At 42.2% G+C, this 22,047-nt stretch overlaps 1 protein-coding gene across 1 annotated transcript in view; it reads left to right on the top strand.

The window, feature by feature from the left end:
- The window catches only part of BRF1 (BRF1 RNA polymerase III transcription initiation factor subunit), a 173,219-nt gene that overhangs the window by 83,226 nt on the left and 67,946 nt on the right, over positions 1–22,047 (top strand). The window contains exons 6-11 of the mRNA XM_059474805.1: positions 3,592–3,741; positions 5,313–5,406; positions 15,459–15,585; positions 16,550–16,589; positions 16,679–16,771; positions 17,455–17,733. Coding sequence (XP_059330788.1) covers positions 3,592–3,741; positions 5,313–5,406; positions 15,459–15,585; positions 16,550–16,589; positions 16,679–16,771; positions 17,455–17,733 — 783 coding nt within the window. The remainder of the gene's footprint in view (positions 1–3,591; positions 3,742–5,312; positions 5,407–15,458; positions 15,586–16,549; positions 16,590–16,678; positions 16,772–17,454; positions 17,734–22,047) is intronic.

Here is a 22,047-nt window from a genome sequence, read left to right as displayed (position 1 = left end):
GAGCGCAGGGGCGCGGCGGGGAAAGGGCCGCCCCCCGCCCGCCCGTCATCGCCCCCCGCGCCTACGTGCGCAGTGTCGGGCGCCCGCCGGGAGCGAGTCCCGCGGTGCCCTGCGATCGGTGTCCCCGCACCGCCCGGTGTCCCCGCTCCGGCCGCAGCGGGACAGGCGCGGAGGGACGCGGGGCAGCGCGGGGGCACCGCGGCGGGGCGGAGGGGGCGGCCCCGAGCGCGCAGCGCCGTTCCCGGGCGGCCCGGGCGGGGGCGCCGCCGCTCCGCGCTGCGCTGGGCGGGGGAGCCGCGCTGTCCCGCGGGGCCGCCCACCGGGCTCGGGGGGCGCGGCCGCGGCGGGGCTGCTCCCGGCTGGGGATGCTGCTGGGGTTCCTCCCCTCTCCCCGCAGCCCTGTGCCCTCCCTGTGCCCGCTGTCCCCGTCCGGGCCGTCCCGCCCATCCTCCGGGATCGTTCGGAGAGGGCTGTCCCCCTCTCTGTGCCCGTTCCCTGGGGGACACCTGCCGCGGGATCGGCGCTCGCCGCTTTCGGTGGGGAGCACTCTTCGTTGCACAACTCGACATTGTTCTTACATCCCTCGTAGTGACTGTGTGGCATCAAAGTTCTTCCAAAAGTCCAAGTTCCAAGTCAGAATTGGGATCAGTAAGGAAGAGAAAGTCTTGAGCAGAACACATGCCCCTTGCTTAAAACATGAAATAATGTTTTTCTTGTGATCTGCTCCATGGCCCCCAACATCCCCTTTGAGGAAAACCAACAGGGTTTTGCCTGATTGTAACTTGCTCGCATGTATGGAGTTGCATCCCCAGAGGTCGCCCAAACTCAAAGGGGACCCTCCTGCAGGCAGGTGCATCCATGCTGGTTTGGTGCCCCTGGAACGAAGCAATGTGTTTGGGGTTTGCAGCTTCTAACAGTTCTTATTTATTTATTTTCAAATATTTACCTCCATGCAGGACCTGTATATGCTAACCTGGGCTTGGCCTCTGACTTATATATTCACTGTCCTACTTTTTTTGGTTTCTTTAAGGCTTGCTATTTAAAACCCACCCACGTATTCATTTTCTGACTGTTTGGTAGCTTCAGAATTCAAATTAACGATGTGCAACGTTTTGTCAAATGACCTGTGGGCATGAATGCCAGCACAAATGTCTGAATAGCTACAATGCAAATGTGTAAATGCTCCCGAAATTCAGCTCTGAAACTCAGCTCCAGAGACAGAGCTGAGAGTTGCTCCTCGCAATCTGGTGAGGTATGTGGTGAATAGAATGGAAGTAATTCTGGTCCAGTTGGTAATATTCTTAAACTGGCCAAAGTTTGGTCCTGTGAAGTTTGACTCCATTCAAATAATGATTAATTGAGGAGTGATAGCTGAAAAGGGGGTTTTCCTGACGGCGAGCCTATTTGTTTGCACTGTGTATTACTGTTATTAATTCAGTTCAATTTCTAGAGAGTGCCCCTACCAATGGTAAGTGTAATTGTTGTACCTCTTCAAAGTGAGCTATGGAAGGTTACTTGATTTATGCTAAAACTAATAACAGGATTACAAAGAAAATTGTCAGGGGAGGGAGGTCTTGGGCTGTACGTCCCTTCCAAAGATGCCAGGTGGATTTTACCAAAATACCCCAAGTGGCAAGGTTTAAGTATCTTCTGGTAGTAGTATGTCAGCTAACAGGGTGGCCAGAAGCATTTCCAACTGTTTCAGCAAGTTCAGGATTAGTTATTGAAGTATTTTTGGAACAAATAATTCCAAGATATGGGACTGTGGAAGCAATAGACTCAGATAGGGGAACTCATTTTACAGGAAAGATCCTTCAAGGGGTGATGACTGCTTTAGGAATACAATGGAACCTCCATATCCCCTCGCACCCCCAGAGCTCGGGCTGGGTTGAAAGAATGAATGGAGAAATAAAGAAACACCTTTTGAAGCTGGTGATAGATACTAAGATGCCATGGGTACAGCTCTTGCCACTGGCTTTGGCAAGGATAAGGGCCAGACCCAGAGGAGATAGTCAGTTATCACCCTTTGAACTGATGTTGGAATTCCTTACCCTTGTAATTCTCAACCTGGTGTGGGGATGGAAATAAGTGATCTATATTTAAAGTAGTATGTGGCCAGGGTACTGTCTGCTCCATTCTGGCAGCTGCAGGAGCTGAAGCTGGGCACTCTCTGGATAAGAAGAGATGGAAGAGCAAACCAGGCATTGCTACATGTTCCTGTAGTACCAAGAGCAAAGTTTGAATGTATGTTGAACCCCAGGCTGTGGCTTCTGAAAGGTTGTGGTTTTTGTTGTTGAATTTGGAATATGTCATTTCTCTAGAGCTTCATAAAGTCATACTTGGAAGTGCAGAACACCTGTCCTTAGAATCATGGGGCTTGATAAAGTTCTCCTAAACCTTTGATTTTTCAAGTCATGTTTGGGTCATGTTTGCAGACTGGAATTTCTTCAGTTTTGAGGGAATTTGAGGTTGGAAGTTCTTGCTTTATAAGTGCTTTCATTGAAATGCTTCTGCAGGGCTGACAGGCATTATCACCTACGGTGTGATCTTGGTAATTATGGATAGCAACAGGGCATCATTGTTAGGACTTGGTGCTAAATGAAACTGCTTTGATAAGTTGTAAATCCCTAAGATTTCTACAGTATTTTGAGCTGAATTTTCATCTTTATCGGTTTAAGTGCCCAAGTAGGGGATCAGCAGAGGAAATTGAGTTGAGACTAATAGTTAACAATTTACCGTACATCATGGATTTTCGGTCAAGTGATAAAAGGCTGGCAGGAAATGAGAAATTGATATCTCAACTAAGAGTAAACATGTGTTAAGTGTAGCTTTTACAAGATTGTTTGATAAATTATAAATTGGTTTAGGCAGAGCACAATCTGTACTGACATATTTTGGTTAGTTTGAAGCTGTTAACACCAACGCTTGAAATAAGTTTATACATCTGGAGGCAGATCTGTGGCCGATGTAAATTGTCATAGTGCTAATGATGTTAATTGGGTTCCAGCACTTTATGCTGATGGAAGTCTGTCTTAGTGTCTGTAATAAAGTGTTTTGTATTCTTGGAATGTGAGTCTGAGAATAATTATCTTGGAAGGTAACTAGATTTTTGTTAGGGAGGATTTAAAGCAAATGATTTTTTTTCAAGCTTAGTTGGTTTGAGATGAAACATGCAAGTTACCTTGTTACTTTTTGAGAGATGTTGAAAGTTTTGGGAGAGGTGTTAGAAGTTTTGGGCCTAAATTCTGTCCTCATTCTGCAAAAGCTTTTGTAAATGTTTCACTTTGGACATGGTTTCCCTGATACCAGTGACACTGCTCACATGTCACAGTCAGCATGTCAGCCTTGGATGCTGAAACATCTGTAGGAATGTTTGTACAGTGCTTTAAAGATCTCCTGTCTAGAGAGCAAGAAATTATTTTGTTTTAGGTTATCTAAAAAAGTGCTTCTGAAGTATAGTGGTAGAGGATCTGCCAAGCAGCAGCGTCTGTGTTTGCTGAGGTGAAGCCAGACCGGCCCAGCAGCCTCGCTGCGCTGCGTTTCCTAAATCCGCGTTAGGGTTTGGCATAACTGTGTTACTTTGTGTTGCAGATCCGTGTTTGTACATTCCCCGTTTTGCACACATGCTGGAGTTCGGGGATAAGAACCACGAGGTGTCCATGACGGCTCTGAGGCTGCTGCAGAGGATGAAGAGGGACTGGATGCACACGGGGCGCCGGCCCTCGGGGCTCTGCGGGGCCGGTAGGTCCCAGCCCGGCCGTGTCCCTTCCCCCTTCTCACTGGTGATATCCACCAATATCCACCACTTCTAAGGGTTTTGTTCTGTCAGGCATCTACAGATTATATAGGTCTTCATGGAAATAGTTTCTGAAACTATAACTTCATTTTTGCCCTTGCTCCTACAGTAGCTCAGACCCTTTGTAGCTTGCGGTTTGAATTTTTTTTTTAAGCTCCATTCTGGTGCTTTTCTTGCCCCCACTCTGCAGGCTCTAGCTGCTAAAAGGTTTTTTTGTCAGCTAAAATGACACCATTAGTACAAGCACTTTGATTTGTGTCTTTACACAGAGTCTTATGCAAGAAGTGCCCTCTTTGACCTGTTTTGTGAAACTATTTTTCTCTCTTTCTTCATCTTTTTCCAAGATCCATCGCTGTCATGATGCTTGCATAAAACCTATGGGTTTGGGAGGGCCAGGTTAAAAGACAGTAGCCAGTGGTGTCAGAGTAATGAGGAGTGTAGGTAGTCACAGAGTTCATGTATGCACTTTATTTTACTTGAAAGTTCTTACATGTTTATGCATGAATGAGAAGTTTGCTCAAACCTTTGAGAACCTAGGACTGTGCAATTTTTTGATATTTCTAGCCCCTTTTTGTTAATAGTACTTGATTGTTGCACATTGCTAAAAATTTGAATATAGGCTATGGGAGAGCAGTCTGCTCTTTGATGTGCTACATGGCCTGTGTCCACACGAGCAAGTAATTTAATTCTACAGACATGGATCAATAGATGGAAGCAGGTGGTACTGAGCCCCCTCTATCCATCCATGCAATCTGCAGCTCACATGTTGGACTGGGGACTGGCTTTAGTTTGGTTCCCTGGCTTAAAATTAAGTCTATGCCACACAGAGCTCAAATGACCAATTGTTAGTTCAGCCCTGATGTTCCTGTTAGGAGCGCTTTAAACATGTACCACAAGTGGAGCTCTGGTTTAGTTTCCTCTATAAAACAACACTTTTTAATGTTTAAAACTGCTCTGTGCAGTGAGCTACCGTATGATGAGTGGGGGTGGTGCTTCAAAACAGAGCTGGTGCTCTGAATCAAGACCCCATGTAAATGCAACGGGTTATCTGGCGTTTAGAGGGTCTTGCAGGAGAGCACTTGGGCACCAGCAAGACAGGGATAGTAGTGACTATCTAGTCACTACTAGTAGCAATGAGGAGACCAAGCTTAGGCACGTTCAGTGTTTCTCTGGAGATCTTTTCATTTGGGACAGAATTCAGTGAGTCTTGCTAAAAAGATGGTAGCTGAAAATAAGTGATCATTGAAATATTTTATGCTGTAGATAACCATGGTTTCCCAAATGTTAAAGCACAGAATTTTCCAGGGTGCAACTTGCACTCAACTTAGTGGGTAGAAAGCAACTTTTGTGAAGTCAGGTCCATCACCAGTATTCAGGGACACAGCTGAGCATAGGCATTTACAGCTCCTTAGCTGAAGGCAGGGACAAAGACAGGGTATAGTTATCTGACTGTTTCCTGCTTTTCTTCAGGAAATTTCCCTCTTTTCGATATTAACTTTCCCTGCTTGTTCTCCAGCTCTGCTAGTGGCAGCAAGAATGCATGATTTCCGACGGACTGTTAAAGAGGTCATCAGGGTGGTGAAGGTTTGTGAGTCCACACTGAGGAAAAGGTCAGTGCAGTCTTGTTGCTTTTATCTTTGGTTTACAGTATTGAACAGTGATATAGTCTAAAATAAATGTATATTGGAGAAAACCAGGTTATTTTTGTAAGTGCCATGAATCAAACGAGTGTATGTTTTAGCTGGTCATTTTAAAGTACTAACACCTTGCCTCTTATGTAAAGCCTCAAATGCTCAGCAAAGATGGTGAGGAGCACTGTGCTTATTTAACAGGTGAAGACTTGAAGGCAAAATAATGCTGTGTCAGTAATATTAACAGTATTGTCATGTCCTCAGAAAAAATAATTTCTTGATTCTCAAAGCTGACAGTCTCCTGTGAGATTTTTTTTTTTCATTAATCCAGAGGCCAAGTGATGAGAAGTCTTGTCTTTAAGCTGTTATTGAACAGAACTTTTCAAAATATTTTGCTGAAGTGTTCATTTTTGGTAGTGTTGCACTGCTAACAAATAGAAGGCAGCACAGTGAATCTAATGATAAGTTCAGTGAGGGATCCTCTGAAAGTGGGAATTTTTCAAGTACCTTTTGTGTGTGTATTTTTTGAAGATCAAGTAATATTTTCCATAGTTTAACGATGCAAGCGGATACCCAGTTTCTGTCATTTTACTTTTGAAATGTTGTAACATCATACAACTCTTTCCCCATAGGTTAAGTTAAAAATTGCCTAACAGAAATGCCATGATTTCTGTTGTCCACAGCTGGAAATTCTTCTGTCACCAATATATTCTGATATTTGTTCCCCCAAGGTCTGCCTTTACAAAGCTTCCTTAGTGTCACTCTTCACCTTGCTGGGATCAGCTTAAGCACATCCAACTGAGCATAATACTTGTTAAAAATATTCACTTATTAATTGTGGAAAATGTTTTTCTCCCAGATCTTCACTGATGGAACAGGAATGATGCTATTTTCCAGCTATGCATGGGTGGTATAGAGATTAAATTTGAAGTGTTTTAAATGCTTCCAGGTACTACAACCATAAGGATGGAGCAGTACCAATGCCACCTTTTTTTCTCTGGCCAAAAGGTCATGTGTTTCAGTTGTGCATTTTGTATGATTAATGAGTTATGCACCACAATCTACTCCAAGATGCTTTGGTTAAATAGCTCAAGAGTTTGTACTTACTAAGAAAATAAGCATAATAAATTAGAGTTGGAAGGGAAATTAATTTGAGCAATTGTTTCAAGCGAGAAAATCTTACTTCAAAATTCATGCTTTGAAATGTTTACTCAAGTCACACACATCAACTAAAATGACAGCCTTATTTACTTTGACAGGGTAAACGTGACAGCTGAATTATTTTCAGGCAGCTATAATTACAACTATTTATCATGAATCTATAAATTTGATTGATGTTTTTCAAATAAGAGCACGTTATATAGTATTTAACGAAGGCAAATAAAAAAATACCTTTGAATAACTCTTTCTGCACTCTAGTTTTTTTCCTCTTCTTTCAAGAATTCCTTTCAAAATGCCATCAAATAGAATTCGTCTAAATGAATAAGAACTTATTTCACATTCTTAAAAATTCCTTTGCTTCTCAGTTTGATGTGCAGTTTTATTTCCTTTTAATTATAGTTACTCAGGTTGGTAAAGAGTAGCTGCTGTGTTTTATGAAGGTGTTGGATGCTGTGCTCATTGCTGATGGCTTTGCCCTGACAGCTCCAGAAGTGAAACCCAACATGAGTCCAGATAATGCTGACACTTCCAGCCTGCAGGTTCTGCTGTGTGGTTTGATTCAGCTCCCAGCTGCCTTCCTGGGGAAGCACAGACCTTTGGAAGCTGGGTTTGCTTTGGTGCCCATGGCAGAAATCTTCAAGGGAAGGGCCCACATGGTGTGTGCTTGCCTGGGAGGGACAGGAGTGTGTGGATGAGGATGCAGGAATGATGCTCTTTAAGAAATCCTGATTGGGGATTCCTGGGAATGTTTGGGGAAGACCCTCAGCAAGGGGTGGCACCTCTTCCCTGAGCAGGGCCCTGTTTCTGGTCCTGGCAGTGCAGCTGGTGGGACTGGATTAGTTCACCCCATTGTCCATCAGCTGGAGAGCACCAAGCCCTCCTGCCTGGATGCTGTGTCCTCTTTCTCTGCTCTGAGATGGAGGAGTAGCTCTGGAGGAGGTTCACAAAAATGTGAGGTATCTCCAGGTCATAAAAATTCATGACCTGGTCATAAGGGGAGTCTGTTTTGGAAGGAAAAAGTGACAAAGTGTCGCCCGTGTGTGCTGTCACTCATCCTCCAGCCAAGAGTTCTTAATCTGGGCATCAGTTTGGTTAAAAAGCAGGGCTTGTTTATTTTTAATGTGAGTGGGTTTTTGGTAATACTGGTAGACAAAACTTTGAAGTCACTTTGGAGGGCCTTCTGGCTTTAAGTTTTGAAGCACACAATTAAAATGTAAAGCTTGTTGCTGTTGTTGAAAGTGAACTTATTAAATATTAATAAATGCACTGATAATTCTATCTCATTTCCAGTCTAATTGAAATTATATTAACTTATATATCACTTCATATATTCAAAGTACTGTACAAATATTAGCTAATTAGTCAAATTGTTATTTTCTATGTAATCATCCGCGGAGGTAGCAGAAATTAACTTTTAATAAACCCAGTCCTTTTATTTAGTTGAGTTCTCACATTTGTGGCTGTGTTCAATGCACCTGTCTTTGCCTCTGCATTTTTAACCTTTAAATACTTTACCCCTTCATCTTTTTATTCACCTCTTGCATGCCTTCTCTGTGTTCTACATTTTGTGTTACCCTCAGTAAGAGTAATTTTTGTGATATTTGTCCATTGTGCATTATCTAATACTGTGCAGTCCTTATGCCTGTTTAAAGACCTTAGGCACTTCTTCCATAGAATTAAAAAAAAATCAGCTTATTTTAACATTTGTATTTTGCTGCTTTGACTTGCTCACTTTAAATTGATCTGCTTTCTGTATAAAAAATACTTCTTCTCAGTTCCATAAAGTACTATCTGCTAAAAAACTTACTTGTGATGAACTTCAGAAGCAGTAAAGCTTCATTTAGAAGAAATTGGAATGAAAAGCCAGAATGGGTTTAAATCGCTTAGTTTTGGGGTGATTGTTTACTTCTCACAACCTCATAGTGTTTTGGGAAGGAAGACAAGACTTGTTAGAAAGGAGCTTCACTTACCAGTTGTAGATGCTGCAGGACTTTCATAAATGGGGTCCTTTGCTTATATCCTGGGGACCCTGTTACAGCTCTTTCAATGACTGAGGTGATCATTTTCTGGAAAAATTAATGATCTGTGCGTAGAGATAAATGTTCTGTATGTACTGCCTGCAGCTTTTCTTTTTCTTTTTATTTTTCTTAAATTTTTTAATTTAAATTTAAATTTTAAAATTTTTAAACTGTAATATGTGGCTGGCATCAACCTTGTGTCTGTCTCAATCTGGACAGATGCATGACTGAGAGAGAAGGCAAAGAGAGGAGCCATACAAGAGTCAGGATGAGAAGGGAAGGTAACAGGGACATGGGCAGCTGTGAGGTGGCTGTGAGGTTGTTACTCAAAACACCAAAGCCCTATCAAGGCCAGGACTGAAGGGAAAGGTGTGTAGTTTGTGATCCAAGTGTTAGGCTGTGATCCAAGTACAGCCATGCTGAAATTCTGTGGAGGGTATCCAGTGAGTCAGGGAGAGCTTGGCCACCTGAGATGTTCCAGCATGGAGGGGCTGGGGATGCTCAGAATGTCAGAGTCATGTAAGGGCTCTTGCTTGAAGTGTGATGTGGAGAGAAGCTTTTAGAACACCAGGAAATTTATTTCATGTAAAGGACCTGGTGGTGGTGTCTGCTCTGATCTCAGCTCAGCAACTGAGCTGCTCCATTCCTGGCTGCCATAAGCTAAATTGAGAAATATCTCATGTCTCCAGTTCAGTCAGTTCAAGTGGCTTACAGATGATTTCAGAAACCTTTCTAGTATGGTGAGTAAAATACAACTTGATCCATGTGGGCTGATACTGCATACCTTTGTAAGTTGGATGGTCTGGTTTAATAAAAAAAAAAAGTTTTATTTCTGAGGAATCCAATTTCACAGGCAATGTTCCTTTTTATAAGTGCAGCTTCTATACAGTTAGCAATTTAATACATTAATTAGATTCCTAATATATTTTAATACATCATACTTACAGACATAATTTCAAAATTATTTGGTGACTCTTACTTTTGAAACAATCAGTGACTTGTTTGCACTAACTCAGGCTTAGATCTTGTAAATAGTTTTCCTGTGTTTGACTTTCTTCATCTGAGTGGCTGGTGAGAAATTAAACAGCTCTATTTTTCTTTTCCAGGAGATCATAGAGTGCTTTTGACAGACCACAGTAAAGGAACCATTCTAATGAAGCAGAATTTTAAGGAATGCTACCACATTTTGTTTCATTAGCATGGTGTGAGCATTTGAATCAGAGGGGAAAAAAGAACAAAAATTTTCAGGTGGTTTAGACTGACAGAATTCTGGGATGGCCAGGGAGGTGCTGGTGGGATTATCCAGTGGCTGATAGTGGGTCACAAGTGTTAATGCAAGTTAACTCTGTGTAAGCATTTGTAGAATGAGGGCTTTAAAATTTATGCTTATGAATTTGTGACAGTTTTAAATCTCTGTGTTGGTGTGAGCAAGTAACAGGAACTAATTCTAAAGGGTGCTTTATTTAGTACAATCTTTAGATTGTTCTTAATACTTAGAGAAACATCAGAGAGTTCCATAAATTACTAGTCACCTATTAATTGGAACTAAATTTGTGTGTCTATGCTCTTAGTCCAAAAAGAGGTGATGAGTATTAATGTTGGAAGTTGTGTAAAGGGAGAATATTTCTCTTTAACAGTTGCATTTGGCTGGGAACAGACAGAATAATTTAGCACAGCTCAGGTGATAAGTTGTAACTTGTAAAACCACAGCAACTGGATCACCTCTGATTTTGTCCTTACCTTTAGTAATGAGATACTCATTCATGCAGGCTTAAAATTACCTTTTATATTACTGCAAATACATGTAAAATTTTATATATGTACAATGTTTCATATCAGGAGATTTCTATTTATTTACTTACTGATGGCTGCTGGAAAACTTTTCATTATGTCACATAGGAAGCGTTTAATAACTATTTCAGATATATGTTCTATATTAAGTATCACTTTTAGGGTATGTGTTTACATACTTCCATAAATAGTTCATGTGTAAACATGGTATGGCTTGGAAAGAAATAAGGAGAGAAGGATGATGCAACAGACTGTTGGATTTGTGGTATAGAAATAGTGATGGTTTGAACACCAGTGTGAATTCTGAGCTTCTCTGCCTTGAATGCACAGGTTTGGAGTGGCAGGAGGCACTGAGGAGGGCTAAATTAAAACAGTGGGATGTTCTGCAATATTCTGGTTCTTCACTAAGACACAAAAGTAAATCTCTTACTTTTCCAGAGTCTGGAATTGTCTGAGGTGTCAAATCAGCTGATCTATTATCAGAATGTTTGTAGTTGATACCACAGTTAAGATTATATAGATATCATGTAAGTTATTACTTATGGTTTTAATTATATTGTTAATTTGGGAAAACTCAGGGGAGTTTATTTGCTAGCACCAGTTTATCTTGCAATGAAGGTTCTTTTTCATATATTTCTGCTAACAGTGTGGCACATTCAGTTTATTATTTTTCTAATCCACTGATAAAATACTTGAAGTACTTTAAAAAGACCTCTCACAACAGGTAGCTTAAAGGCTGATGGCTCAGGCTAAACCTCATGTTCTTTCTTCAACAAAACATCTCTCTGCAGCTGTAATTTGTTTGCCCTTCTTTATGGAGATAGTTCTGCTCATGCTGCCTGCTTTCTAGAGCTGGATGCCGATTGTGTGTGGGCAGAAGGACACCGTGGCTGTTCCTGAATAGTCTCTGCTTAGAAGTCCCTCTTGGGCTTTGAACTTGGGCTCCTGAAGGATTTGTGAGTTGGAGTCCAGAAGTCCTTGTTCTTTTGTGTTCTTTGTCACACCCCACTGCTGCAGAATTAAACACTGAACCTGAGCCCTTAGCTGCCCACGTAAATCTTGTTTTTTCCATCACTGCAGACTGGATTCAAGAGTCTCCACTGGAGGGTATCCCTGGAACAAAACAAAGTAAAAAGGGCATTGCATGTAACTTCAAAATGATTGACCCATTTTCACTTATTGGGAGTTAAATTAAGTGTGAATAGAACTGGTTTGCTGGTTTGTGCACAAAAGTGCTTTATCAAAAGCAGAGGTGTGGTTTTGTCCGTAAATGGATGAAACCACAACTGTGGAAATTTTTCTTTGTAAAAAAGGGTTGGGTTAGAGGCAGATGACACTAGGCTCTGGAAAAACTTTTCTCCCAGAGGAATTTTCTTGAAAGAGTTTGCTGTGAGAAACTGTAAGAGGACAATTTATACTGGAAGTTGAATCTTAGCCTGAGCTTTAGTGGTTGCCTCTGCTTTGACTATAAATAGAAAATCCTTGTCTGCCAAATTTCGTTTTTTAAAGCCTTTTTGAATTTGTGCCAAGGAAATAATATTTTTAATTTGTATATCTGTTTATTTTCCCTCTGTCTGTGCATAACTTAAAGTGGCAACTCTTATTAGATTTTTTTAGGTTAACAAAAGTGAAAAATGAACTTGGATAGCATTTTTATGTGGGCCTTAAAAAATAGCCTGTAGCTATTTTTTTTTGCATGAAGCCACTCCCTTGCCCCTGAAATGATTGTGTTTATAATTAAGGTTGTGTCAGTTTTTCTTAACTGCCAAACTAATGTTGCTTTGTTTCATGTGGTGCAGACTGCTGCAGCATCAGTTTGTTGCCTTGGTGGCATGTGTCCAAACAGTGGATAAAATTAAAGAATGTTTAAAAATATGTAGACAGGATATCAGCCAATGTAAAATGTTGAGGCAGGCGAGTGGTTGGCAAACACAGGTATGTATTTATATCAAGTTAAAGGAGAAAATGGTGAGTGTGCAGCTTGCTCTGCCACAGAGATGGTGCTCAAGCTGGGATCCTGACCATCAGGGATGGTTCCTCATTTTGGGAGAGGGGTTAGAGCCTTGGGGGCAGGACTTGAGAGAAGTGAAAAAATAACATTCTGCTCTAAATTGGCATCACCACCAGCCTGTGCTTAAACTGTGATGCTGGCAGTCCTCCCCGTGGGGTGGTCAGCCCTGCCCTGCTTGGCTTGGATCAGGACTGAGGAAAGGACAGAGGGCAGGTGTCACAGACATCTTTCATGAAAAATCCTTTCCTTAGGATTTTTCCTCCTGAGAAGCTGGGAGGCTTCAACAATGGTTATCTGCTGCTGTGGAATGCCACAGGTGAATCTGTGGTTGGTCTCATAGAGTTGTTTCTAATTAGTGGCCAATCACAGTCAGCTGGCTCAGACTCTCTGTCCAAGACACAAGCCTTTGTTATTCATTCTTTCTTTTTCTGTTCTTAGCTAGCCTTCTGATGAAATCCTTTCTTCTATTCTTTTAGTATAGTTTTAATATAATATATATCATAAAATAATAAATCAAATCTTCTGAAACATGGAGTCAACATTCTTGTCTCTTCCCTCATCCTCGGACCCCTGTGAACATGGTCACAGGCAGGGGCGTGGGGCTGGGTGCTGGTGGCCTGGTCAGATGGCTGAACCTTGCTGTGCTGTGGGTTTGAGCTCCCTGGCAGTAACCATGGTGTAGCTCTGCTCTGTCCTAGAGCAGCCACACTGAAGGTGTTGGGAGAGACCCATCCTGCCTGGTGTGGGGCTGGGCGTGGGCTGGAGCTCGTGCCAGCTCTGACTCGCTGCCTCACCCCAGACCTGACATCTGATGGGTGCAGGGTTAGTGACATGAGTCCGGGGACACTGTGGGCTGGAGAGGGACAGACAGAGCCCGAGGTGTCTGCAGGCCTTAGGTGCTGACACCCAGCATGGTCATCCTGTCCCCAGCCTGGCTTCATGAGTTTTGTTCCTGCTGTTTTCCTGCCTGCTCGGCACGCTCAGAGGTGGTGCTGCTTTGGTGGGGCCCTGGCAGCTCATCTCAGACTCAGAGCAAGTGTTGGATAAATAAACTGTGTGTTTTTGCCAAAGTGCACCTTGGCTTTTAACACTGGGAGGAGAGTATTTTAATAAGGTGAGGCTAGTTGGGAGGAAGAGTCATGCTGAAGTGGGGCTGCCTGAGAGTACATGATTCATTTGTGGAGAGATGGATGGCTGTTCTTTAATGATTGTGACTGGGAAGATCCATGCTCCTCAAATGATACATGGGTTTGGAATTAAGTGAATCCTGAATTTAAATAATAATAATAATAACAGTGCCCTAGCCAGGTTTTCCCTCTAACCTGATAGATGTGGCTCCCTCCTGGAAGGTGGGTAATGCATGCTGGAAGCCCGTTAACGCCAAGAAAGATTTCTAGTCTTTTAATTAAAAGCTGGGTGCTGCTGCTGCCAACAGCATCCTCCTCTCCTTTCCAATTTGATCTGAAAGAGAGGAGGAGGGAGCTGGTCCCTGGTACTCTGAGGGAATGGTTTGGGCTGTCAGTCACTCTTAAGTACATGGCTAATTTGGGGCTTTGTGGAGATGCTTGAATTCCAAAAGCAAGTCTGGTTTTCAGAGGCTTTCTTCTCCTCAGCAGCACTAACTCTGGCTGGTGTAGCCATGCATGGGCTTGGTGTGCTGCTTGCTGTTGGAGTCACACAGAGGTGCCTGGCTCTCTCTGTGCATTTCATGGCACGAGATGCTGCCTGTGGCCTCTGGCCCCTGCTGCAGGAGTGGGATGTCTCCAGGCAAAGTGTCCTGCAATTGCAGCCTGCCTGCACCCCTCCTTATGGGCTGTCTTGTCCTGCTCCCCACTTTATAAAGGAAGAGACACAGAGACTGATGAGGATATAGTAGGAGAGTGTGGCCCTGTGCTCCGGCTTTGACCCTGGTGTTGGCTAGAAACTGAATTTCTGTCCTAGAGAAAATTCCCTCTTCAGAGAGACTTTTATTGCAACCAGAGGTAGAGGAGAGAACTGAGGAGAAAACCACAACTGCTTTTAGGGGGGGAGAAATGCAGAAAGGTCCTGTGCTGAGAGCACTGAATCACCATTTTTAGTTCCCTGTCTTTGCAGATGGAAGCTGTTGTCAGCTCTGCTTCCTCTGAAAGATGGGAATATTCCAGTGAAGCAGCTGCACACCCATCATTGCCATTTTCCCATGGAAAATGTTGATATTATTAAAAGGGCACTTTCTGTCAGAGAAGCATTCTGCCAGACGTTTCCTGACCTGGCTTTGTACTTAACCTTTTGTCTCATTTTCTCCATCTGTAAAATGGATGTGCTTATTCTCAGCCACCTGTATAAAATGCTGGTATTTGTGGATTAAGTTATGACCACGTGGTCTTATTTAACATTGAATTCCTGTGAAGGACTCATCTGCTTTCATGGCAATTCCCCATGGAGCCAGTCTGATCTCTCACATAGGTAGGAACTTTAAAAATGCAAACAATTAAACAAATCCAAAGTTTATTATTGTCAAATTATGTTCATCAATCTATTTAATCTGTGTGATGTGCAAATGATCAATTTATTTTACCACTGCTTCTGTGTGTCCTGGGAAGATTATTTCTTGTCCCTCTTCCAGCTTGCTAGAGATGTTGAAGAGATGTTATTTTAACGTTTGCTTTGTGTAAATTAATCATGATGACATATCAGCAAGATTTTTGAGAAACTCCTAAACCAGGATGACAGATATTTTATTTGATGAATCCATTTTGTTGTTGCTCTTGATAACAAAACCAACGAGAGGGGAGGAATGAGCTGCGTTTCTTGTCTTAGTTTGTCTTTGTTCATCAAAAAAAAAGTATGTTACATACTCTAATAAATCAAAAGCTAATTTGGGATGTGAAAAGATACTTTCTTTGCAGCAGATGAAACAATTAGTAGCACTTCAGTTTTAATGTATTCTGTGTTTGAGCCAGAGCTGCTAAGGGTGACATGTTTATTCCATAGCTTGGCAGTTGGCAAATTTTGTTCCTTTCAAAGGAGTTCTTATAGATGTTTTGGTCATGTGCTATATGCTTTGGTAGGTTGACAGAGTTTCAAGATACACCAACCAGTCAGCTGACCATAGATGAGTTTATGAAGATTGACTTGGAGGAAGAATGTGATCCTCCTTCGTTTACAGCTGGTCAAAAAAAATTGAAGATACAGCAGGTAAATTCTGAATTGAATGCTCTCTGTGGTTCTTTCCTCTCTCCTCCCTCTGTGCATTCCCTTTTGAATTTAGTTAATGCCAAATCCTAACTGAGCAGCCCTTGGTAAGATTCAGTACATTTATTTTGAGGTTTTTGAGAGAGGGATGAGCATTAGTGCATATGGTAGCCATTAACTGAAGATATTTTTTGTTTATTGGCAAAGGAATAGTTTCCCAATTAAAAATATCATGGGATTAGAAACCGTGCACTGTTTTTAAGGTGATACATGTGGTTAGGAGAGGTGCCATTACAGAGAACTGTTTTTAAATAGATATGAAAACAATAACCCATTTGCTTTAATGAGACTGCTGGTGGGTTTGTGTGGTACAACACCCACTTCCACAGAGATTAGTTCTCATGTGCCTTAATTTCTTTACAAATCATGAACTAAAGCTGGCAGCAGAGGAGAAGATTTTACTGGTGCCCTAGTAAATTCCTATATTATTGGTTTGTTAGGGTTTTTGCTTGCTGTAACTATGCTATAATTTAAGGTCTGTAGGGGTGTTAGTGATGTTCTCAAGAGCCAGCCAGGTGCTGTAGGTCAGAGCTTCACTCTGCCATCCCCAGTGTGCTCTGTCTGGTGTGGGCACTCCAGTCTCAGCCCTGTCCTTGCACTTCTCACATCTACAGGCACAGTCTCAGGGTCTGACTGATGGAGAATGAGGCCTTTTATTTACAGCTTGCCAGACTGGAGGCTCTTTTTGAAGTATGAAGATGGGGGAGATAACATTTTGAAATTGGTCAGTGTTTTGAGACCTGTCTGTCATGCCTGTCTGATACTACAAAGTAATTTCAGTGGTGATTCAAAACCTCCTTATGCTTTTGAAATACCCTGCCATTCTCTGTGTACAGCTCACAAACAGTTTTAAATTGTGCACATTTTTTTAGTAATTTCATGTTTATTTTCTCTATTGTCATTTCAGCTTGAAAAGGCATTATCAAAAAAGCTGGAGGATTTTGAAGGTATGAGTTGTGTTTAGTGTAACATATCACTCATTTCTTCAATATTGCATCGATGATCGCTGAGTTTTATTTTTATTTCAACACCACAGGAGAAATATCGAGCTACCAAGATGAAATAGAGAGTGAATTAGAAAACAGCAGACCGAAAGCAAAAGGTGTATTTGCAAATTTCACTAAAGATGGTAAGTCTATAAAGTCTTATGACTCCTTAAATAGTATTGAGCTCAGATCTGTCAGTCTGGAGTGAATGAATGTTATGGTGATAAATGTGATCATATATATCTTGCATAGTACAAGATCTCCTACATTTGGGTTCTCTCTGCCAAATAGGTGGTTCATAAATCAGTCCTCAAAACAACCACATTGTTCATTGCAGGGATAGTTCATTAATGATTTCAGTTTTTCTTTCATGGGCAGTATAAGTTTGGCACTGGCACCTGAGAATGTTTCTTTTTATCACTGAAAGTGCAGCGGACCAGTTTCTAGACCCTTCTGTCGCCAAATTCCCCAGTTGACTTCCCATATGGAAGGGCTTTTTGCTGGTTTAACTGGCTATTTTTAATTTGTAATTATACCAGGAAATAGCTGACTTCTCTCACAAAGCCCTTTACCTAATATGATAAGATGATGCTTTCTATTTTAAATGGTGACTGTAGTCACAAAAATACATTTTAATAGTCAAGGTAATGAATTTGAAGAGCATCTGGAAACTCCAGGTATTCATACACTGAAGTAAAATATTGTGTATTTCTTTTACAGATTTCCTTGAAAGATTTTTATTCTTTATTTCTTTATTCTTTCTCTATTTGTTTAGTTTCTGTAACAGATGGTATGCAGTGATCTGTTGGGTTTCTTCCCCTTACAGATTCTATAGAAGATAATGCCTCTAGCATATTTGGAGAGGAGGAGGCAGAAGATGAGGAGCTAGAGGCAGCTGCTAATCACTTAAACAAGGACTTTTATGATGAACTTAATGAGAAGGATAGAAGTAAAAGAATTGAAGATGGGGAATGCAGAAATGGAAGTGAAACTCTTGTGAGACCCCCTGCACTGGAATCCTTGCTTGGCCCACTGCCCACTGCTGCTAGTCTTGGCATAACAGAGTCCATCAAAGAGTGCATATCCACAAAGGACCAAGAGCCTGGTGAGTAGGAGTTCAGCTCAGAGCAGAAACTGGACACAGGCAGCCAGCTGTGGGTTGGTTGTGTCATTTCCATGTATCCTGTTGGTCACTGTGGTAGCAATTCTGTGAATCACTGAGATGTCAGAGTACAGGAGCTGCAAGGCTGGATGGGACCAGTGGTCTTGGTTGCTGATGTTGTTGACATCTGCTCTTCTGGAAGCTGCAGGAAAATCTGGGGTGCCTAATTATTTTCTGAAGCCTGAAAATGTGTATCTCTTGGTTAAGCTGACAGTTGATTTGCAGTCATATGATAGCTGATGGGCATATTTCAAGCCATGCACTCTCAATTAGGAAATTGGAGGAAGCAGATTCCTGTAAATATGACTGGAAATTAAAACCCAAGTATGAGAATCTTAGATCAAAACAGACTTTCTCAGGAGACATTTTACTGGAGCCAAACATGATGCAGTCTGTCTCTGATTGAGAGTCTCTGCAAATGGCAAACATTTAAAATGTTTGCAAGAGGAAATAACTGGTGTTATGCTTTTTTCTTTGATATGAACTTCAATGTGTATTTGCTGGTTTTGCTCCATTTTTCTTAAAACCCACAGATCTATTTGCATCATACAGCTCTGTATAGCACAGTGGGAGCAGGACTGATCAACTAAAGAAGCCAGTTTTGCCAGAACCAGTATTGCAAACAGTCAGTGAAGCAGGCAGGTTTGTTTGCTTTTTCTTACATGTGCTTGAACTTTAGGGAGACAGCATTTTTTTAAAATTCCTTTTGCATCTTAATGACTCTGAAAACAACATATCTAAGGGGCATTTTATTCTTTATCACAATTAATTTTTCCATCATAAGACACACCCATCTGAATCTGTTTTGTCAGCTTACTTGGAGATCTGTGCAGCAGAACATTTCGTTACCCAAACTGTTGTGATGCTGATTTCTGTTCAACAGTAGATGAACTGAACACATTCAGATTCTTATTACTTTAGTGTTCAGTCTCCAGGAGCACAGCAGGATGATTGCACATTTTTATTTTGTACAAACAAATTAATATAGAAACAGTTGAGTGGCTTTGGTTTTGTTTTAATTACGATGAAGGAAAGGGATGGCTCATGGTTTGCCTCTCTCCTGGAAATCAGCGGTTCGTGTCGCAGAGAGGTCAGTCATGGCTAGGAGCTGTTGTTGTCTGCTTGGCCAGTGACCTGTAAAAAGGAGTTCCCAGTGATGGACATTTCTCAGCTGGCATTGCTATTGACCATTTTAATGGGCAGGCTGAGGAATGGGTGTGAAGATGGAGCTAAGCTGGTGCAGCCAGGGAGGTTCCTGTGAGCTGGGCTGCAGGCAGGTGGGCAGGAGCGTGCAGGGCTGCTCATGCCATGGCTTGTCTGCCTTTGCTGTTTGTTTTCTTGCAAAAGTGGAGGATGTGCCAAATGAACTGAATTTCGAAACCAAGCAGGTTTCAGTATGTTCACTCTCTTCTCCTGCATCTGAGAAATCATTGCAGGTGTTTGAACAAGTACTTATTTTCTTAACATGTTATGAAGCACATATGCAAAATTACTGTTTTGTTTTCATTTTGATTATAGATCCTGCCCCAATCTTTGTTGGATTTGGAGTTTTTCTTTAGGTGGTGAGGAGGGTGTTTGAGGGAGTTTTGGATGCATTTCTTTGTTGTTTTGGTTTGGTTCTGTGACTCTGCTAATTTATTTTAACAATTTAGAAGTTCTGTGTTAAGTGCAATTCACTTTGGTTGTGCCTGTACTGCAGGGTAGTCAGTCTGGGTGCAGTTCCCAGTCTCCAGGCCCTTGCCATGTGGTGCCCGTGTGCTGGGGGTGCATCCCAGTGGTGTGTGCATCATCCCCCTGAGGACCTGGTTTCCTTTGGGAAGTCATCTGTGCTCAGGAGCAGTTATGGAGCCTTGTGTTTTGGGTGAGTGGGAACCAGGTCTAGCAGACAGGTTGGGAGGTACACCTGGCTTGAAGTTGGCTTGTTATTATGCAGAATAAAGAAAACCTCTTGTTAGGATGCCTCATGTTGGTTACCTTGGTGTCATAGCTCTGAACCTGATGAAAACCAGTGTGGAAGATTCTGACACCTCAGGCAGTGTTGTTGAGTTCTGCCTCATAGGTCTGGGAAGTCTGGGAAGGTTGTATTTTCTTCTGTCAGACCAATTGGTACAGTTAGATGTTTTCCAGGTTTGTGGGCCCTTTTTCAGGCCTGAAAAAGAAATGACAGTTTTCAAAACCAAGTACAGGATGAGAGCAGTTGCTCAGAGTTTAAGTTGAGATAGCACAGTTATAGATTGTCTTGAAACAAAAGTAGTTGTAAATGTGGAGGGAGGAGGAAAAGCTCACAAAATTTCCTGCATTTATCCTGTGTATTTGAATTTGGTTTAGTGCAGTTTGTATTGTGAATTACAGCTGGCCATGGCTTTGCTGTGGTAGTTCATGTTCCAAGATCCAAGTCCACTGCAGGAAGGAGAGTGCTGTCATAGCACTGAACCCTGAAGGTGATGTTTTGTTCCCTCTCCATAGCTGTGAAAGTTGTAAATCAGGAACCTTTCCCTCCCTTAGCCCTCTGCAGCCCTGAGTCATCTCTCACTGCGTGGGTCAGGCTGGCTGGAGCCCTCATGGAGATGATTTTGTATCTCCTGCTGGGCTCCCTGTGTTGCTGGATGGGTGAATCCTGTCCAGCCAGTTCAGCAGCTGGAAGCAGCAGGCCTGGTGCTGCATGCTGAGGGTGCCCAGCAAACTCTTGTGGTGCTGCATGGTGAGGGTGCCCAGCAAACTCTTGTGCTGTGCATGCTGAGGGTGCCCAGCAAACTCTTGTGCTGCATGGTGAGGGTGCCCAGCAAACTCCTGTGCTGTGCATGCTGAGGGTGCCCAGCAAACTCCTGTGCTGTGCATGCTGAGGGTGCCCAGCAAACTCTTGTGGTGATGTGCTGCAGACAGGGCAGGTGGCTCCTAAATAGGAGCAAGCAGGTGCAGTGTGTGCAATGTTTGGCCCCCCTAAGTGCAGGGTATCTTTCCTCCTCTCTGTAATGATCTCTCTTCCTCAAAAAACCTCTGCTGCAGGTACCTTCTACAAAGTCTTTTCATTTGGCTTTGGCATGTGGTAATTCAGTTTATAATTGCCTACATCAGCTGCTTTGGGAAATCTTCCACCTTTGTGCTACAGTGGCAGCAGCAGCAGGTTTCTCACAAACTGCTTATGTGGATAAGACTTAGGTGCAGAGCTGAAATATTAGGGAAAAGTAAGTGTATTTTTGCTTCACTTACAATTGGTATTTGTGCAGTGTGAGCTTGTCTGTATGAATGTTTTATGAAAAGCACAGTATTTTAACAAATTTGCATTACAAAGACAGCATGTAAGGTACCAGGTTAATGAGTCTGAGGCACTAAAGTGCTTAGAATAAACACTGCATTTGACTGCTTTTTCCTACAAGTGTATTAATTTGCAGAGACTTTAAGCTGAAAAGTGTTTGAGTCTTCGCAAACTATTTTTCCTCTTATTCTTCATGATAAAAGTGCTTTATGGTGAGATCTCAGTTTCAGAGATGGAGACCAGGTACATCAGTCTGTCCATTTTCCTGGCCATGCAGCATCCCAGTGTCCTCTCCACACTCTACATACTCTTTCTGATTCTTAGTTCCTCAAAAAAAAATGCACCATTTCTTTTAGGAGACTATCACAGTCAGTATCATGGAGTTTGTTCTCAAGAAATAACATCCTTTACTGTGAAATTTCTCACTGCAATTTATTTTATGCATCTTTTATACCATTTCAAATATTTTATCATCTTTCTTGGTGTTTCTGTCATTTTGCTGTTTGCTGGCTGTCACCTTGTACACTGCCAGTTCATCTCTTGCCACACGAATAAAAATGTGGGGAAGGTCTGATAATAGCAGAGATAAAGGTAAAATACAGGGTGTAAATTACCAAATGACTTTCTATAACTTCCCCTTCATAATCTAGGTAAGGTTTGAGACCTGATTTATGTTTTGTTTTGAGTGAAAATTCACATGCAATCATCCAGGCCAGCAATTTCAGGTAAAGTGTGTGCGGTGGGTGGTAACGTGCTCCTGCACGTCCCCATGAAAGCAAGCAGCTGGAGCAGTGAGCAATCCCTGTGCAAGTACCATCTTGTGCTGCTCAGGCACCCTGCACTCACTCCTGCTTACAGAGAAGACAGGGGAAAGCTTCACAATTAGAAGTTTGCTCATTTATTGCTGCTCATGTTTACGCCTCTGTTACTGCTGCAAGCATGATCTGGCAGGGCTGGGGCTGAAAGATTTTCCATTGATTTCTGGGGGTGTTAAAGGCCCC

Source organism: Ammospiza nelsoni, chromosome 6, assembly GCF_027579445.1.
Source record: "Ammospiza nelsoni isolate bAmmNel1 chromosome 6, bAmmNel1.pri, whole genome shotgun sequence".
Taxonomy (NCBI): domain Eukaryota; kingdom Metazoa; phylum Chordata; class Aves; order Passeriformes; family Passerellidae; genus Ammospiza; species Ammospiza nelsoni.
This window is presented reverse-complemented; position numbering and strand designations above follow the sequence as displayed.